Below are 18,970 nucleotides of genomic sequence, written 5' to 3'. Positions count from 1 at the left end.
GTCATCGGCAAACTTGCTGTGGATGCACTCTGCCCCATCATCCAGGTCATTTGTGCAGCTGACCTTTGGGGTAGACCACTAGTTACTGTCCTTCAATTAGACTTTATGCCACTGATCCCTGCGCTCTGGGCCCAGACATTCATCTCACTGTCTTTTCATCCAACCCATGCTTCATCAGCTTCTCTATGAGGATCTTAAGGGATAGTGCTGAAAGCCTTAGTGAAGTCAAGGTGGACAATATCCACCTCTGTCCCTTCATCCACCAAGCTAGCTATTTCATCATAGGCTATCATGTTGGTCAAGCATGACTTCCCCTTGGTGAATCCATGCTGGCTACTCGTCATCACTTTCTTGTCCTTCATGTACCTGGATGGATTCTGGGAGATGCTCCTTCATTTTTGCTGGTGATGTGGTCCAAAGCATGGCCACCTAAATTACCTGGGCTGCATTCTGCTGCAGAGTCAAATCAGAGTAGACATATACCTGTTTTTGTGATGTAACCACTTTTATCCTGCCTTTTAGTTAAGCCCACTTGTCTTGCTGTACTGGTGCAGGAGATGCTGTGTGGGACTAACCCTTTCCTTCACCCTCCTAAGGGGCCCAAACCATACATTACTTCATTGCTTGTGAGCCTGGCAACAATGAAACAGGAGAAGGCCAGCAAGAAGAGGGAAGCAACGTTTTAGTGGAATAGACAGAGCTAATTGTTCTGATTATAAATTCTGTATTGTACTCAGGCGAATATAATAGCCATTTATTACTTGCCTTGCTTTTAAATCCGCCGCTCCCTTTGTAATTTATACTTTTGCCTGGCTCAGCTCATCCTGAAAAATAAGAGTGACAATTCACCATAAAGCACCAACTACATCATTGACAGTGATATAACGTTATAATTTATTTAGTATCCTGTATCCAATAAATTAAAGCACTGTAGGAAGCTGCCCAACTGTTAGCACTGTGATTTTTGCAGACAAGTTCTGGTAGATGTGGGGACATCAGTGACCCCAGCAGTCCACCCACACCTCTGTGATGGAGGTACGTCCATCCATCACATTCATATGGACCCCTCTGCTTGAGGAGAGGGAAATGGTGGGTCAGACAGAAAGCAAAGGTATTTGCCAGAACTCACTTTCCTATGTCTAGAAACACAGAGAACTTAGTAAACATTGAATCTGTTACGTTCATACCCCAAGCATAGGGTACGGTCCCTAAAGTGAGGGTGCTCTCTCTCTTTATATCACCCTGTCTTCATTAGTTCCAGAAAGATATTTTAAAAATATTTGTTCAAAGAACAGGAAGAACATTTCCCCAGCCATTTCAGATTCTAAGTGATGTTTCCACATTACTAAGTCAATTCAAGATCGGCCGTACAAAGTGCTATTAGTGTAATGCCTGATAATAGTTTAGAGCAGCAGAAGGTGCTTTAGTGCAAATATCATGTTGCAGGAAGAAGGGTGCTTTACAGTAGCTGCTGTGTTGCTGCTGAGATGGAGACCATTATTTTCTTGATTAGCAAATATAGTGTCTGCTTTTTGTTTTTAATCAGTAAAGGAGAACAAGCTTTGGTGACTATATTTTCCTATATATTGCTGATATGGTAAAAGATGTTAAAAATTAGACAACAGGCTTTAGTAGAACTCTCTCTGATTTTATTTTACAATCATAAATCTAAACCCATTGGTTTGAAGGTATATAGCATGTTTTTGGTAAAGTTAGCCCCTCTGAAAGCCCGAGGTGCAATTTTCTTCCCTTTCAAGATATTAAGCTTGTTCCTAATAGTTGCTGTTTGAAAGAAACATTGCAGTAATGGGTCAAAACTGGACTGTGTAATTGTAATCAAAGTAATTTCCAGATATGTAGGTACATATGTATGAATATATGTGTATTTTTAGAAGACAAATTATCCTAGTGTCAACAAGTATGAAAATCCCAATTTGTGGCAGGACCTATGTGGTGGCAGATTGAACAATGTCCTCTTGTTCTCTCCTTCATTCCCCACTCAAAAAGTCCCCTATTTTTCTGAACGGAACAGGAACATTATCACAGTAATGGACCATTTTTCTTCCTATCCAGACATTCTTTATTCCCTATGATGTTTTAGGACTTGTGTTGCTTGCCTTCAACTTTTCAGACTGTATATACTCACTCTTTCCCTATGCCTACTGCATTAAAAGCATTTTTTACTCCCACTACCTCAATTTCATTATTTTCCAATATACTGCAGTATCTGGCTTTGATAAGTCTCTCTTCCAAAATCAGCAATGACTTCTTGGCTACTTGACAACAGTGAAAATTTTCAAAGTAACTTAATCTTCTAAATTAAATCGGCTTGACTTATTTATTTTTAAGGCCTTTTGTCTGTCTTCATTCTTCTTGATTTGTCTCCTGCTTTGTCAGCGTGTGAACCATTAGCACCTGAGTTCCTCCAAGATTTAGGAGTCTTCTTATTCTTACGTTACCTCAGTGGTCTTCCAGTGGTTCCTGTGACACTTCCTTTGTCATTATATTATACAGTTTCTTCTTGTCTGTTGAGAGTTTTAGCGTATTCAGAGTGGCATAGAAATAATAATATTTAAGGCAGCAAGCATTAATTAAAAAAAGAGATAATAAGTAATAGAAGAAAAGATACTGACTTTAGTCAGTAGAGAAAAGATACTGGATTTTAAATGCATGCAATGAGATAAGATTACTAGTAAAATCCAAATTTACATGACCCTAAAATAGTTTTAAGGACAATTAAATCCATTTTAGTTTTGATTATGTCTGCATATAGGTTCAACTGTCTTTAATGAAAACACTTGAGACACCACATTTAAGTTGGTTAATAATAACTTTCTGTAAGCATTCATAAGAAAGCATGCCTTCTGTATAAATGCAAATAAGAAGGTATAGGAAGTCATTCTCTGTTCGGGACAAGCAGGAACAGCTATACTGAGTTCACATAAAGCTCATAAAGCCATACGGAATCAAAGTCATAGAACAGCAGTAGCAGGTACTCCAGGAGTATGAGCAGCAAGGCGGGTATAGCAGTTGTTCCTCTTGCATAACATCCCAAAATTCACTCCTTGGATTTTGGGCACTTGCTAAGTTGAAAGTTTCAGATACTGTGTTTTACAGTATATAATGCATCTATTCATGATGAATTTGTCAAATACCTTTTTAGATGCTTATATTTCTGGTCTCCTCAGCATCCTTTGGGAATACTTTTCAAGTCTAAGTAACACGTATCATTTAGGGAAAAGCACTTCTTGTTGTTAGCTAATCATTTCCTGGGTTCCCTGGATTCTTATGTTGCATGAAATATCTAATAAATAACAAGAGTACATCTTCTCCATGATTTTGTAGACTGAAATAGATGAGAACCTAAATGGACTGATTAGTTTCTCTTTTTTTTTACTTTAAGAAAAATTTCAAGCACTGTTGAATTTTTTTGCATATAATACATTTTGTCTTTTTTTTGTGTTATCGTATTCCTTCTTGGAGTTTGTTGTAAAAAATTGTAAATCAAAGAGAACACGTAGTTTAATCACAATGTTATAGATGCTGTATTTACAAATATGTATGTTGTCCAAATTTCCCCTTTATTTTTAGAGCGCTAATAATAATTGATCCTACATTCATATGATCATCAGCATATAATTTAACTTTTAGATTGTTGATATGTTCTGGACTTTATTAAGTTTATAATGCTCTGAATTTAATAAGAAGCAGGGACACAGGAATTTCTGGTATGTTTACATGAATTAATTAGCGATGTTTGCAGATGTGATTTGGTTGCTGGTACCTGAGTGTGTAGTACCTTTTGAGATGGTCTTTGGTGTCCCACCTGGCTTATCCGTAGCTGCTGCTCTATCACATTTACCTGCCCCACACTGGTGCTTTGGATACCAAAGGGCATCTCCATTGGCACTAAACTATGTGAGAGCAACTGAAATAAGGCCTTGATTTTGGGAGAGGAGAGTCAGGGGGACACACGGGGGCTTTCTGTGACTGGTAGTAATAGACACATGAGTCATATAAATAAATATTACTTGAAAAGATTGAGATTGACATGAGTCTTCAGCAACAAATGCAGTTGTTGCTTAATGGCGTTTCACAACATCTGGTTACAGGTTGGCATCAGTAGTGAGCATGGGGGAAGCACGGACACCAAGTGTTTTGGGTGGACTTGACCTTACTTAAGCCATATTATAATGTCATGCTATATAATAGGAAATAATCTGGTGGGTGTATTTGCCCAAGTAAGATTTCTGAGTCCACTGAAACCTGGAAATTCCAGCAGAATGCTGATTGTTGTTGGAGCCAAGGTTATATTATGATTTAATGGCTTTTCTGGGCTTCATTTGATGACCTGGCCTAGAAAAAACATTTTGAAGTAATAAAGCGCCTGTTTGGCTCCAAACTAATGAAAGAAGCATTGCTCTTTGCATTAACTGTTCTTTAGGAAGAGCTGCGGAGAGCTACTAATAAACCTTATTAAAAAGCTTAAGCAAGACTGAAGGAAATAGAGGAACTATTCCATTCCATGTGAAGTGAGTACATTAAAAAGAAAAAAAAAAAGGGCAAGCCCACGGGGTTTTTGCCTCTTCCATGTGACTTGCAGCTTGCTGCACTTCTGTTACGTTGCCTCTGAGATATGTTGAAGTGCAGCTCAGTTTAATGAAGAAGTGGATAGGACAAATCAAGGCTAGAGACTATTTACGGCAGAGATTGGGTAAGTAAATGGCAGCTGTAGATAAGTATTTATTAATATTGTGCAATTGTTACAAGAGCTAGCCTGTAGCATTTAAAACAATACTCAGAATGATCATTATTTGGTGGTCCTTTCTTTGTTCTACTTAAGTAATTTGCAAATGTGGGTGGTACACACTTTGCAATAGATTTATGCGCAAGATAAAGAATTTATTTCTATTTTTCAGACTTCCTATGATAAAACAAATAACTTCTCTTTAATTTCATGTACTGATTTTGTTTTAAATTCTTTGGTATGTAAGTAACTGCGCTGTCTATTTTAGTGCAGTGCTCAAAATAATTTCAGTGGGAGTTAGCTGATAGTTTCTGGTGCCTTCCTGTTATTTTAATTATTTTTCTGCTGGTGAGGGAGAGGGGAAAACAGCTTATACTCTGAACCTCTGAGATACACCATTTTCAGATTTCTAGAGTCTAACTTCAGACCACTGAAAACTCCCCAGCGTCTACTTGATCCAGGGATTTATTCAAGCATCCTAGTAGGATATAATTTCAACTGTTTGCTTTTGTTCTCTGTGTCTTTTTAGAAAGCTTTGTATGTGCTTCTATACTGAGTTTTACCTTAAAGGTTCTGGTTTAAATTTATTTATGTTTTAATTTGTGTAAATTTAGTACCAATACACAAGATAGAGAAATATGATGAAAACTTTTATTGTTGTTTAAGACTTACGGGGTTTTGATTTTGATTTGTTTTCATCTCTAGCAATTTGAATGGACCTTGCAGTTGCTGTAATGCTGTTATGAAATAGGATTGCAATCTTAGTCAATAAGCAATTTCCAGAATGGTTGTTTTAGCAGTTTGAGTGCCTGCTATTTGAGTATGTAGATCTCAGTATATGGACAGAGGAGGTGTGATCAATATACCTTGGAAAGATGTATACTGAAGCCTGATTCGAAACTTGGGAACTGAAAAAGGAAAAGCAAACTCCTTCATTGTTAGTAGTGTGTTAAAGAAAATATTTTTCAGTGTTTAATATGTTGTGACCTAGGGTGTGTATTCCTTTACATCATCTTGGAGGAAAGAGTATGTTAAATGTTATAGTCGATAATGATTTTTATTACCTGTATTAATCGGAATGTGTTGTCTTTTTCAGATAATCACTCCATTTAGGAGGCTAATATTGTGTGCTGAGAACAGAAAAGAAATGGAGGACTGGATAAGCTCTCTGAAGTCCGTTCAGTCCAGAGAACACTATGAGGTAAGTTGACATCCCTTTTGATGCAACCTGTTCTAGCTGAACAGATCAAGCTACAGGACACAGAACTGGGGTATTCACCCTCCTTACTGTGAATAGTGTGTCTAATGTCAGAGTGAAGCTTCATGTTAAGACCTTTACTAGTGAAATGAGAGCTTATTATCACACTTCTCTTCAGAAGTTTGGAGGGAGAGCAGGCTAAATACCCTTTGAAAAAATACTTTTGGTGATGGTAGCATTGTCGCCCCCAGTAAGATGGAACCGTAGGTAATTTCAGTCACCGTAGCTGTGTTCTGTACTTGCAAATTTGTCTTAACTTCTCCTTTACTAGACCGCACAGTTTAATGTGGAACATTTCTCAGGGATGCATAACTGGTACGCCTGCTCCCATGCCCGACCTACCTTCTGTAACGTGTGTAGAGAGAGCCTCTCTGGAGTCACTTCTCACGGCCTGTCTTGCGAAGGTAAAATAAACGCTTTCTTCCCCCCCGTTTATAATGATGAGTATGTAGACAGATGGCTGAAAGTTTAAGACAAGTAGTAACTCTGAAAATAATGAGTGAGAAAAAAGCCTGAAGGGAGAAATCTATTCACTGGAGTGACTTTCTTTTGGGCAGAGGGATTGTTAATGGTCTAGCCCACCTTCTTAGTGCTCCGGGTGCCTTTTTCTAACTCCTCCCAATAAAATGGTTCCTTCTGCTGCAGCAACCAGTTTGGAATGTGTGTTTCTGGGTGGAAGGTTTGCAAGAAAATATAGGATTTCTTTGATTTGCCTTTCAAAAATGCAGATGTGAAACAAAGCAGTCTCACTGGTTTGCAGAATCGGCATTCCTCGGGAGAAAAAAAAAATAATGGTAGTTTCTGCCCAAAATCTATAAAAATTCTTAACACTTCGTTCAGCACTACGTTTCTTTCCCTCCAATTCTTATTTGCTCTGTTGCTGCTGCCCAATCCTGCAGCACAGGTGGGACAGATGAGGACAGATTTATTGCTTTAAATATTCTCTCATGCAGTGAAGGGGTAGAAATGTAGATGCCTTTGCATTTTGATGGTTCAACAGATGAAATCCAGCACAAAGAAAAAGGAGGTGTGGCTAAGACTTCAGCATTAAGCTCATCTGGAGAAATGGACTTTTGCAAACAAGTATTTATAATAAACCTCAAACAGCTTATTTATTTTCTGCTGTGAGCTCCAAGAAAAAGCAGTAACAAATGTGCTTATGTTGGAATCCAGCAGAAAATAAAGCATCAGTGTGACCTTATTATATATATATGTATATATATATATATATATATATATATGTCTGGAATGTGGAGATATTTATTTACCAAAATAGCTAACTATCCGGACTAAACACGATTTTCGAACGTATGCTACCTAACTGCAAATGCATTTCTGTTATTGATACTGTTATAATACCTGAGGTCTGAGCACAATAATGTGTATTAAGGAAATCTTACAAAGGAAACATTAACCCACTGTCCTGAATTGTCCATGCTTTTAATGTAGCTAACAGGGCAGTTGCCAAGGAACGGGACAAACGTGTTTCACAGAAATTAGAAATTGCATAGTTACTTCCAGCTCCTCTGGTATATGTTTTCCACTGCGTGTAAGTCGCTCGGACAGTTTTAAGGCAATTATAGTATTTTCAGTGTCTGATATTGGCAGATGGAAGCATCATGTGCTTAACTAAAATGCGGTTGTATTGCATCTCTGTACAAATACAGTAATATTTGCTTAGGCAAAGAAAAGACTTCTTTCTTTTCATAAAGAATTTATCCTTTCTGAAGTTAATATTATAGCTATTTTACAAGGTTGTTTAGTGAGAATTATTCTTGTAAGATTATCAGCGGTAATGGTCATAGTTCATATTTTTCTGTTTTTTCAGTGTCTTATTTTTCTTCTAACTATGGTTTTAATTTCCAAGATGCTGGCATTAACTTCACATTGAGGAAGTTTCCCTGATTTCCAGATTTGGACTTTGTCAACTTTCTGAATAACTTATTACAAACTAATGCTACATTTATCCACATTTCTGATGCCCGTAGATCTTTCAGCAGTTTACAAATGGCTCTTGATGGTAGTTTGGATTTGCTTTCACTGGTTCACAATTTCATGAACATGTATGACGTGGATTGGTTTATATATAGATACTATTATTTTATGTATTAATAAGTTTACCTACTCTTACTTTTTAGCTACTAGTTTATATCTCTCTCATTTTTCTTTTCCCAAGCATTTTTAAAAATAAAAGGAGAACTTTAGTTATGCATCTAATCTGAATCACTCCAAGTTTGGCTCTTTTACTGGAATATTCATACTTTGTCCTTGATTCTATCTATCTGTAAAAACCCGTGTTTAACTATCCTTAGTTTTTTCATAAAAGAAGTGTATTTTGGTTTGGTACTACTTCTTTCTCTGAAATTCTTATGTGACTGAGTTCATATTTACTCGCTTCTGTCTTACGCACTTTTAATGCATTTCACCATCTATTTTTTCGACTTAATCTGTGTTAGCAATGTACACTCTTTGAGGAAACGATGTGGAAAGTATGGAGTCTTAAAATTCCCCAGACATGTTCTGTGCTACTTTTTCTCATTACATCTTTAAAAACCCTGTTTAAATATTCATGCCTGGTATCTGAAACTTCCAGTACTGCTTTACCCTGGAAATCCATTTATATCTATACTAAATTCAATTACGTGTGTGGTCATTGATCCCAGGCTACTCTGTTGTATCTTGTATTAAAAAGTATGACAGGCTGCTTCTCAGGAGATACTGGAGCTCTTCTTCCTCAGTGGTTTGGGTTACTGGCACAACAAGTTATCTTGAAAGTAGCTTAGAGTCTTTGTGCTCTTGTGGTCTGATCCTTGACTGTAACAACAAAATAGAAATAAATCCCATCGCTGATGTTTTGCAGCTTCCGATACTTCAGAAGATCAGTGTGTGCCTTCTGTTTTCAGAGCCCCTTCCCTCCCAGTAGCCTTTGGCAAAGATTGACCCAGTTCATTGCAGGCCACCTTGAAGATACTCCTGTAAGTTTTGTGGAAACCAGAGTAGAAAAAGAGGGTTTGTTAATGCCTTCACTAGGAAAAAGACTGTGGTGTGAACTTGTATTTATTTATAAGTAAAAGAATTGACACATATATCAAACTGAAGATGTAAGTTCATACCAAACCAGGCTTCATTCTTTCTACTGCTCAAAAAACCATTGACTTGAAAAAAAATTAATCGTGCACACCTTTGAGATGCAGTGCTGTTCCACCCACTAGTTCCTTCTTTCGAGTCTTCTCAAATGATAACCTACTTTTCAAGTGTTATCTGTACGTTGTGTTGATAAACAAAAATTTTCCTCTAGCAAGCTCTAAAGGCCTGATCTCCCCTACATTCATCCACAGAGTGTCCTTTACTAGGACAGAGGACTTCTCCTTTTCTTTTTTTTTTTTTTGCCTTGCTTCAGAAATTGTTCCAAACCAGTTGTATCAAGTAAGGCTTTTGTTCTTGATACTCCTCAGAGGTTTCTTCTGTTCAGAGCTTAGCTTGCTGTATGCCTATGAATCTAATCATAAGAGTTGTCAGGTAAACATAGGGATACATGGAGTGTTTAGGCAAAGAAATGTAAAGAGCTATAGATCATTATCTACAGAAACTCTTCAAAACTCTTTAGCCTTGATTACTGTGTACTAATACTGCATTTCTATCCAAGTCATTGCCAGTGGAACTCTGCCTTCATGATTATTCTCGAAGATGTATTTCCCTAGGTAGTGTTACTATCATGACTGACTCTTGATTGTTGACTATCAAATATACCACATAAGCTGGAGATTGCAGTTTAGATGAGATACTTTCTCCTGTGATGAATTGCACAAACAATGTTGAAAGAACATTTTAGTATCACGAAGTCAAACAATAAGAAAATAAGAAAAAAAAATTGAAAAAACCAAAAGTCTTCATTGTCTTTTCAACAGCCAAACTTAGTAGCCAATGTTGCCATCAATCTCTCTGTGCTTCACTTACTTACCCCATTCTTTAAATTGGTATAAAATCAAAACCTTATTTTGACAGTACACTGTGAAAACAAAGGTATGTTTTTTATGCATTCAAGTGTTTTAGAACAAAGATGTATACTTTCAGTGCAGGAGATTCTATCATAATGTTCAGTTATGTTGACTTTTCTTCATTATAGATAATGGTAGCTTTAGATTTAATCACTGTGTCTGACAGCAGATATTGGTACAACTGTGACAACTGTTTGCTAGTTAGGTTGTTCTCTTAGCTTTATGAGAGACCTGCTTCATATTCCAACTAGAAACATTTACACAAATTTAAAATAATGTTCTACAAATATTCTCGATTTAGTTTGTCTACTTTTTCGTTTTCTGATCTTTCAAGTTTTGTTGGTGAAATAGTAGCAATTGATATCATGCAGTATGTCTGCATGTTTCCAAAAGATTTCAGGTATCAGACTGATTCATGAATGGGATACGGTGTCATCTGAGACAAAATAAATTAGAGAATATTGGTAACTAAGGTTGAGATTTGATGTAAAATTTTCCTTTCTCTATACCCAATTCTTCTGTACCGCTATGTATTTTGCTCAAATGTTTAATCTGTGTCTTAAGGTCATTGCTTTTGATAATATTTAATGCTCAGAGTAGCACAAATTGTTGTTTGATGATGTTGGTGTTGCAGACCTCCAGCAAGTCTGACCTAAGATTTGTAAGTGATTTACTGTGCCCAGAAAGGAATCATTAGCTGTTGCTTGCCATCCGTGGTGTGGCTTGCTGCAACTCCTCAGATCACAGGTCTAAATTTCTCCTTGTGGAGAAAGGAGTGTTCTGTATTCTCCAAAGGCTGAATATAAGACCCTGAGATCTAGGTGAACCTTAGCTCAACAGGACTTCAAAATTCCCTTACTTTGCTGTGCTGTAGTAATTTGGGATTTCCTACTGCTCCACATCTGTGATTTGTTGTATTTAGGTCTGCATGGCAGACAAGTGTGTATTATTTAGGAATATGAAGGTGACATATCTTCTCCAATACATCCAAGTGGCAAAATTGCGCAAGGCCTAACACTTTTGAAAATGCGGCCTGTACTTCTGTGAGAGCTGACCCCTGTAGACATTTGGAACCAGCTTGGGTTGGCAAACACACAGTATGATGCTGAGCTGTTTTAAAAATGCAAGCCTACCCTGTTAGTTGAATAATATGGGATATTTGCACACTTCAGGTCTATGAATGCTACTCTTTGAAATAACCAGGGGAATTACTGTAAAAGGAACGAAACTCCTTTTTCTGTTTCCTTCTCTTTTTTCGAGTCAAGCACATACTTTCACGCATCTCCCAGAACAGGGCTGATTGTTCTCAAACTCAAATGCTGCTTACATAGTCTCAATTCACTTTTTAAATTGATCTGGCAAAGTATCAGTGGAATTAAGGTGAGAGCTTTATGATTTGCAAGACCTTTTGTACCATGGCTTAATGTTTTTAATGGTGGGCAAGCAATAGGCCAAAGCTTTGGATGTTTCCTGTCAAGTATTTGTTTGAAAAGAGACTACTACTTCTGGTCTGCTGGCTAGTTCTCATAAACCTTTAATGGCCTTTGCCAAAATAATTTGTATAATGCACTCTAGATAGAATGATGTCATGCACTTCCAGTAAGAGAAATACCCACAGTTGTATGCATCGGCCTGTTTGGTATAATATGATATCATTAACTAGTCTTATTGAGTTGAGCAAAATATAAAAAGTTACTAGATTTGTCAAAATGTCTGGCCGTACTACAGACTCGTGCTGAATATTGCGATTAGTAGATTTTTAAAAAATAATCAAATAAGAATTCAGGTTCTTCCTTACTTAATGTAACCTCTTGGAAAATATTGTAGCTACCAGTATCCTGAATAAATATATCACTACACAGCTCTTTGCTTTCTCAGCTTCTGGGAAAACAGGCATAATATGATGCCTAAAAGGGATTCTTTATGCAAAGAAGCAAAGATCCTGAAGCAAAATACTTATTTGAAACATGTTCTTACAACTTGTTACAAATTTAAACCTGGTATCTGAGTTGTGTCACTGGAGGAACAGAAAAGAGGTGGTTGCTGCCCCAAGCCTGTCAGTGTTTAAGAGGGATTTGGACATGCATTAACAACATGCATTAACTTTTGGTCAGCCGTGAACTGATCAGGCAGTTGGACCAGATGATCAACATAGGCCCCTTCCAACCAAACAGTTCTCTTCTCTGGGCTACGGCTAAGCAAACAAAATGGTGTGTTTCTCAGCTGCTGAGTTTCTAACCTTTCTTCTAGCAGAGCCTCTTAGCCTGGCTACTTGTAACTCAGCTATAAAGTTGAGGAGGTACTCAAGCCTTGAACGTTGGCAAATGTTTAACCATTTCAAAGCATGTATGAAAAACTACAAAGGCTGCATATAGTGTCTGTTGCCTCTAAACCCAGTTTAGTGAGTTAAAGCTGGACCGATTATGAACTGCATTTTCTTTTAGTTGGCTTGTGTCGTGGGTGCATCAGTAAGTGACATGTACTTGGTTGTTTTATGAAATATCTGGTTTTAATTTTTAAAAAGATACATATCACTGAAATACAAGGAATAACATAGTATACATGTTTATGTATTCCAGTGTGCAAGTTTAAAGCACATAAAAGATGTGCTGTCAGAGCAACAAATAACTGCAAATGGACTACATTAGCCTCAATTGGAAAAGACATCATAGAGGATGAAGATGGTGTAAGTACTGTTAATATTTACAGTATTTTACAAAGCTGTTTTTTCTTTGTGGGGAAAAAAGGCTAAGCACAAACATATTGCCATGTGACCCATTGAAATTAGTGGTAGGTGGCTACATTTCTGAACACTTTTCAAAGATTAGCATGGTATTTAGAACAAAAGTTATACTCCTGTCTCACAAGGCAAGTTTAGTGTCTGTGGGCAGTAGGTTGTAGCTGTGTTAGAAGATTTTAAAGGCCACATGCAGAGAAACTCTGAAGCTGGACAATTGCTCCTAGAAGTTCCTACTGCTCTTAAGCAAAGGTGGTATTTTAATAGTGTTACCACGCTGTTTTGGCAATCTATTTTGTGTCCTTACCGATGGCTGTTCCCCAGGAGGCCTGCTTGGAATTCACTGACCTGTGGAGGGTATTTTTTACTCATGAAAGCAGGAACTTTAAAATTAACAGGAGGAATGACAAAAGCTTTTCAGAGCTTTATTGTAACAGATAGGTTATTTTTACAGACAGAGCTATGTCTGTACCAGTGGCATGAATCTTCTTCCTAGATGGTTATTTCTAAGTTGTCCATGGTACTACTGGGACAAAGGGTGCACTGAGTAAAGCTTTGCACAGCATTTAGGGACTGATTTACAAGCAGTGACCTACCAGTCATGGTGACTGGGGGGATACATAAAGCTGCATAGTTATTCTGCTGTCCTGCCTATTCTTCTGAATTTTAGTTATTTTAATTAGTTTGTGTCATGTAGTCAACATTAAGGGAATGGGTACTTATTTGTATGATGGAGTCTCTAGATTTAACTGCCCCTTTTTTGTGGTTGGTTGCTACCATAGTAACTCGAATACTTGAATAAGATGTGTCTCCCTTCTTCAGCTGTCACATTTTCAGCCTAGCACATGAAACACCACCACAGTCCACCTTCATAGCTGTTCCCTTGCGAGCATCAGTGTCACTTACTCTGGTCATCCATACCTGCTTCTTTGATGAAAGGGTAGAGTTACAGAAAATAGTTTACATCAACCTATATTTGAGAGACAAAAGCCTCTCATTCCTATTTCTGAATTTAACTTTTCTGACTGCTTCTTCACAGATAGCTATGCCTCACCAGTGGTTAGAGGGTAATCTGCCCGTCAGTGCCAAATGCGCAGTCTGTGACAAGACCTGTGGCAGTGTTTTACGCCTGCAAGATTGGAAGTGCCTTTGGTGTAAAGCTATGGTAGGTGCAATGAACCATGTCCAAGCATCGAGGATTTTGCAAGCTTTATTGCTCACCACTATTTTCATTTTGTCATTTCATAACCATGATTTTGGATTAAGTTCATAATTTCTCATGACTATCATACCGACTTCAGTTAATTTTTAATACACCCACAGATGCAGCTTTTCTTTAATAGGTGTTGTCATCCAGTGTGTTTTCTCTGCCTTCTCCTAACTGGTAACTGAAGGTTCAGATGCCTGTTCTGTATGCCTGATAATCATGTTACTTTCTTGCCTCTTTTATCGTAGATATTGCTGTAGTAATATTTTAGTAATATTTAGCAATATTATTAGTATTAATATTTATTGCTATTTATTATTACTATTGTAGTAATGTTTTTATTAATGCAAAATCTTGAAGTTGTCTTCTTTAGAGCACTCTGTAGGTTGCTGATTGAAATTCTGTAATAACTATGCTATTGCTGTTTTCCCCAAATACAATTTTCTCTTCATTTTTTTAACTTGTCTGAAAAGATGGGTTTCATATGCTAGGCTATAGAAGTGGAACGTCAGCAGTTTTTGTATTGCTGAGGCTCTGTGTGTAGGCAGTGGGAAATGATTGGCATCTCCAGAAGTGATCTGAAATTTAGGTGAAGTGCAGCATCCTCTGTGTGTGCCTGTTTTTCCAGTAACTACAGAAGAGGCCTCTCCAACACATAGTTTATGGGACCCACCTTTGTCGGGTTGGTCTGGCTCGGTAGGTGCGTTTGCTTTAGTGCAGATGCATCTTCCAGAACATCCAGGTGGACCAGGCATGTACAGAGCTGTTGTTTGCATGTGAACAACGTGCCCGCTGCCCCCAACACAGACTCTGGCTGCTGGGAACTTGGTGCTCCCTTCCTTTGTAAGGACAATTGTGCTATAGGGGTAGCTGAAGATGAAGTACTCCAAAGTTATGATTTGTGGAATGAGTAACGTGCTGTCGTGGTTTAACAATACAACCCCAATAGCTGCTCACTCACCCCTCTTCACACCCTTCCAAATAGGGGAGAGAACTGAAAGGGAAGGGAGAAACTTGGACTGAGGTAAACACAGTTTAAGAAAATAGCAAAATACTTATACGCTACTAGTAAATATATATATAAAGTAGAAATAGAATATAAAAGGTACTCAATGCAATTCCTCACGAACTCCATCCACACTGAGCAACCAGTACCAGGAAGCAGCACCTGGTCCCAAACAGTGGATCCCAAAGAGAGAAAAAAGGGAAAAGGCAGAAAGGCCCAGAGGTGTCTGCAAAATGCTAAAAGGTTAAACTAAACATCCCAAACAGAACTCCCCTGGCTCTGACAAAAAGACTGAAGAAGGCCAAGAAGGGAGAAAGAGCCCTGAACATCTCGATTCCCCTTAAACATGAAGCGTGATGCTAATGGGATGGAATACTCTTATTGATCAGTCTGGATGTCAGTCAAGCTCTGCCCCATCCATGCCCCCCTTCCTCAATGCTTCACATCTGTGGGCAGAGTGCTCAGAACGTCCCTAGCTCTCAGACCAGAGCAATTAAAAACAACTCTGTTCTGTGGTGTTATCTTCTTGTTCTCGAACTAAGGCCAAATAAGGACTGCGCTAGCTATGAAAAAGAAAGTTTTCTAACTTAATGAAGAAAATTAACTCATTTTCAGTCAAACCAGCACACAAGCCTTCATGGTTTAACACTTCTATTTTTTTTTTTTCAGTCTCGCTCTTCTTCCTTCTAGACCTAGATGTTACGAATTAGTCTGTTTTTGTTACGTAAATACTGTATCACTTATACTCCCACCTCAAAATTCCGCTGTGAGTTAATAACTTTTTTTGTTTGTTTTGTAGGTTCACACTGCCTGTAAAGATCTATATCCACGTAAATGTCCACTTGGCCAATGTAAGGTATCGATCATACCTCCAACAGCACTAAACAGTATAGACTCTGATGGTACGTAGTATTGTAGTGTGTTCAGTGGTAGCTCTGGACTTGCAGTGCCTGTATGACTAAACAAGGCTAAAATCATCCTGCTGAGCAGGTGGATGCAGACTTCAAATTTGAAGAAAAGTGTAATTTTCCATATGACTTTTTAGAGGATTATTTAACAGACATGATTTAAAAAATGTTTTTGGAAGTTTCTCCACTAGAAGTTTTCTCCCATTTTATTTATGACCCTTGGAAACTTTTCAAGTGAATGAACAGAGTCTTCAGATGAAGTGGGGTGATGCCTGGCATGCATCCCTCATTCTAAGAGTTCTCAAATTATAGGTAACTTTGCTTTATGCAGAGGTAAGCTAGCTGAATGGCTCAGATCCAACAGCTGCTTTACCAGGCTAAAGAGAGGAACCGCTTCCATAGCCTCTCTAAAATTGCTTTTAACTAGAAGCAGTGTAAGAATCCTGCAACACACTGGTAAAAAAACAGCAAATGTTCAGAACTCGGAGGTGCTCTTTGATGGCTCGGGATGGAGATGTGTGAGCAGTGGGAGATGGTGTGTAAAGGCAGGGAGTGGATTTAATAAGGAGTATCATGAAATCTGACTGCTTTAATTTATAGTTTGTGTTGATGGCAAATGTGGACCAACACCTTTAACACAATTTAATGAATTTTATTGTATGAAGTTAGTAAAAGTGGTTGTTCATGCTGTATGTATTCACTCATGTCTCATTACTTGCTATGTGGTGTCTCAGACCAGAGCATCATGCTGCTTATTATTCATGCTAGGAGGATTATTCCATATTTGAAATTATTTTTCTTGGCATTTAAATAATCAAACTGTATTTTAAATTATACATTATGATAATGTGGATTTAAATTATCATTCTTTAATGCCAATTTTTTATGTGTAGATTTAGTAGGTTTTTTAGGCAACTGAAACCAGCATGTTTATTTTACTATTGCCTGAAACAAATGTCAAAACGTGTTCCTGTAATATCTGATTTTGAAGAAACCACTACTTCCATGGACTGCTCAAGTTAATGACAACAGTGTTCATTAGCCATGTTTACTAAGGCCCTTACAGAAAGCCTGCTGTCATCAGTTAAGACCTGCACTGACTTCAGTAAGCTTTGGATCACAACTGAACGTCTGTTGTTTGATGATTCTATTATAATTAATAGTATGGCTTCAGTAAAGAAATTCTCATGCAGTCTCAGCTGGGAGCAACTGAGTACAGTAGCTTTTAAAATCTGTGACTAGTCTTAGAAAGCTCATACAGACGTGAATGATCCAGTTCAGCCCAGTAAGGTTAAAGAAAAAGCAGAATAAATACCAAACACTTGTAACTGAACTATATATTTAATTATGTGATAATCTGTGAAGACACGATTTGAAAAGTATGCTAGAAGGGTAACCTTTCTCACTGCAGAAAAACAATAAAGCTATTGTCTTCAGGATTTTACTAAAGCTAGGTACTGAAAATACCAGAGAGAGGAAAATGAACTGGTAAATCTTTAGCAATTATCTTTTCCTTGCAGGGCTAATATTCAGTTTAGCATTTACATTATATGCATGATAAAATGTACTGCTTTTGTCCTTCATTTCTTTCTTCCTCTTTCCCATGATTTCTTTTTGTGTTGTCCATATTAGAAAGCCTTATTTATTTCATTCTTTCTAACTATGTTCGCAGGTTTCTGGAAAGCCACATGCCCGCCATCCTGTGCCAGTCCTCTTTTAGTTTTTGTTAACTCAAAGAGTGGAGACAATCAGGGAGTAAAGTTTCTTCGTCGATTCAAACAGTCGTTAAATCCAGCTCAGGTGTTCGATTTAATGAATGGAGGACCTCACTTAGGGTAATGACCTTGGAAATCTTGAGCCATCATTCCTGCAAGGAAATTTAGTGCAAAGTAGAGTGTTGTGTTGTCCCTTGTTGCTATAATTCTATCACCAGTATCTGCTTTTACTTCTTAATTAAAATATAATACATAACACAATTTCAGGATGAATTCTGGTGGGTGAAGGGATTTCAGAATGATATTTTCTTTTTAGAAAAGCTCACTTCAAAATTCAAAACCAAACCCCATCGGCCCAATTTTTTTTCTGTTTAGTTTCGACTTCTGGTATCTGGTAATATTCAAAACCATTATAAATCATGGCCCAGGTGCTTTTCTTCCATTTCATATGTGTAATTCAGATTTTTCTGTAATTTTGTTGTGAATAGCTATGGAATAAACCTGTTGTCTAAATGTGCTCTGTATCTTTTTGAATGCTGAATACAAATGTCAGGGGAAGAGTCTGCAGTGGCTGAGGGACGACTACACTAAAACATTTATCTTCGGAAAACTTCAAAATATGGTTGTGGGCAACGTATGCAAATGGTCAAGAAAATGTGTATCTCACAATATTTGGAGCAAGAATAGAGTTAAAACTATGAGGCATTCTACAAAATCTAAGGCTTGATTGTTGGAGAGATGGGGATGAAATTTGCGTAGTGGTGGCCACAACCCAAGCATCCTTGCTCATTCATGAAGGTCAAATTCATGCCTTCTTTTTTCTAGTTGGTCTGAAAAATTGAGGTGAATTATTTGAGGGAATGTAATTTTAAGAGGTTTTCTATCTTTTCTCGGGGAGGAGAAATTGTACTAGTATCAACATTTTTTTCCTCAAAAATCTGCATCTTTAGTTCTGAATAGCTATCTGTCTACTGTATACAAGTGACATAATTTTCTTTAGAAAAAATACAAATGCCTCAAAAACTTTTGAACTTAATACATTGTTTTTTATAAATAATTTTGTGATTATACATATTCTGGAAAATAACATGCATTAAAAATAAGTATCTTTATTATTTTAAGAGTTCCTACTTTCCAGTTTTACTTTTTTTTTTTTTTTTAAGTTTAAATCCCTGTTGGTTTTACTTCTTGGCTGTTTCTTCACATCTCATTCCCCTTTCCTCTGTGTCTCACCTTTCTGCTTGTTCTTGTCTCTGTTGTCCTTCTTTTCTGGAATGCCCAAGTGTTATATCCTTTAGCTGTTAAAAGTCACAGAACAGGAGAAAGAGCCATAGAAAGTGAAAGCAGAATATGGCTTTAAGGATCTAACGTGACATTCTAGTATTTATATGGAT

The 18,970-nt window shown here is 37.4% G+C and overlaps 1 protein-coding gene across 3 annotated transcripts in view; it reads left to right on the top strand.

Moving 5' to 3' along the window:
* DGKH (diacylglycerol kinase eta) overlaps positions 1 to 18,970 on the top strand; it is a 175,033-nt gene that overhangs the window by 102,417 nt on the left and 53,646 nt on the right. For 2 of the 3 annotated variants that reach the window (XM_071805818.1, XM_065845982.2), the window contains exons 5-10: positions 5,844 to 5,948; positions 6,277 to 6,409; positions 12,583 to 12,689; positions 13,780 to 13,905; positions 15,753 to 15,855; positions 17,534 to 17,696. In XM_071805818.1, coding sequence (XP_071661919.1) covers positions 5,844 to 5,948; positions 6,277 to 6,409; positions 12,583 to 12,689; positions 13,780 to 13,905; positions 15,753 to 15,855; positions 17,534 to 17,696 — 737 coding nt within the window. Of the gene's footprint in view, positions 1 to 5,842; positions 5,949 to 6,276; positions 6,410 to 12,582; positions 12,690 to 13,779; positions 13,906 to 15,752; positions 15,856 to 17,533; positions 17,697 to 18,970 lie in introns of those variants that run through there. The other variant, XM_071805823.1, reaches the window with a different exon arrangement.

The sequence above is a fragment of the Patagioenas fasciata genome, chromosome 1 (genome assembly GCF_037038585.1).
Source record: "Patagioenas fasciata isolate bPatFas1 chromosome 1, bPatFas1.hap1, whole genome shotgun sequence".
NCBI lineage: Eukaryota > Metazoa > Chordata > Aves > Columbiformes > Columbidae > Patagioenas > Patagioenas fasciata.
Note: the sequence above shows the minus strand (reverse complement) of the source record. Positions and strands in the feature narration are given on the sequence as shown.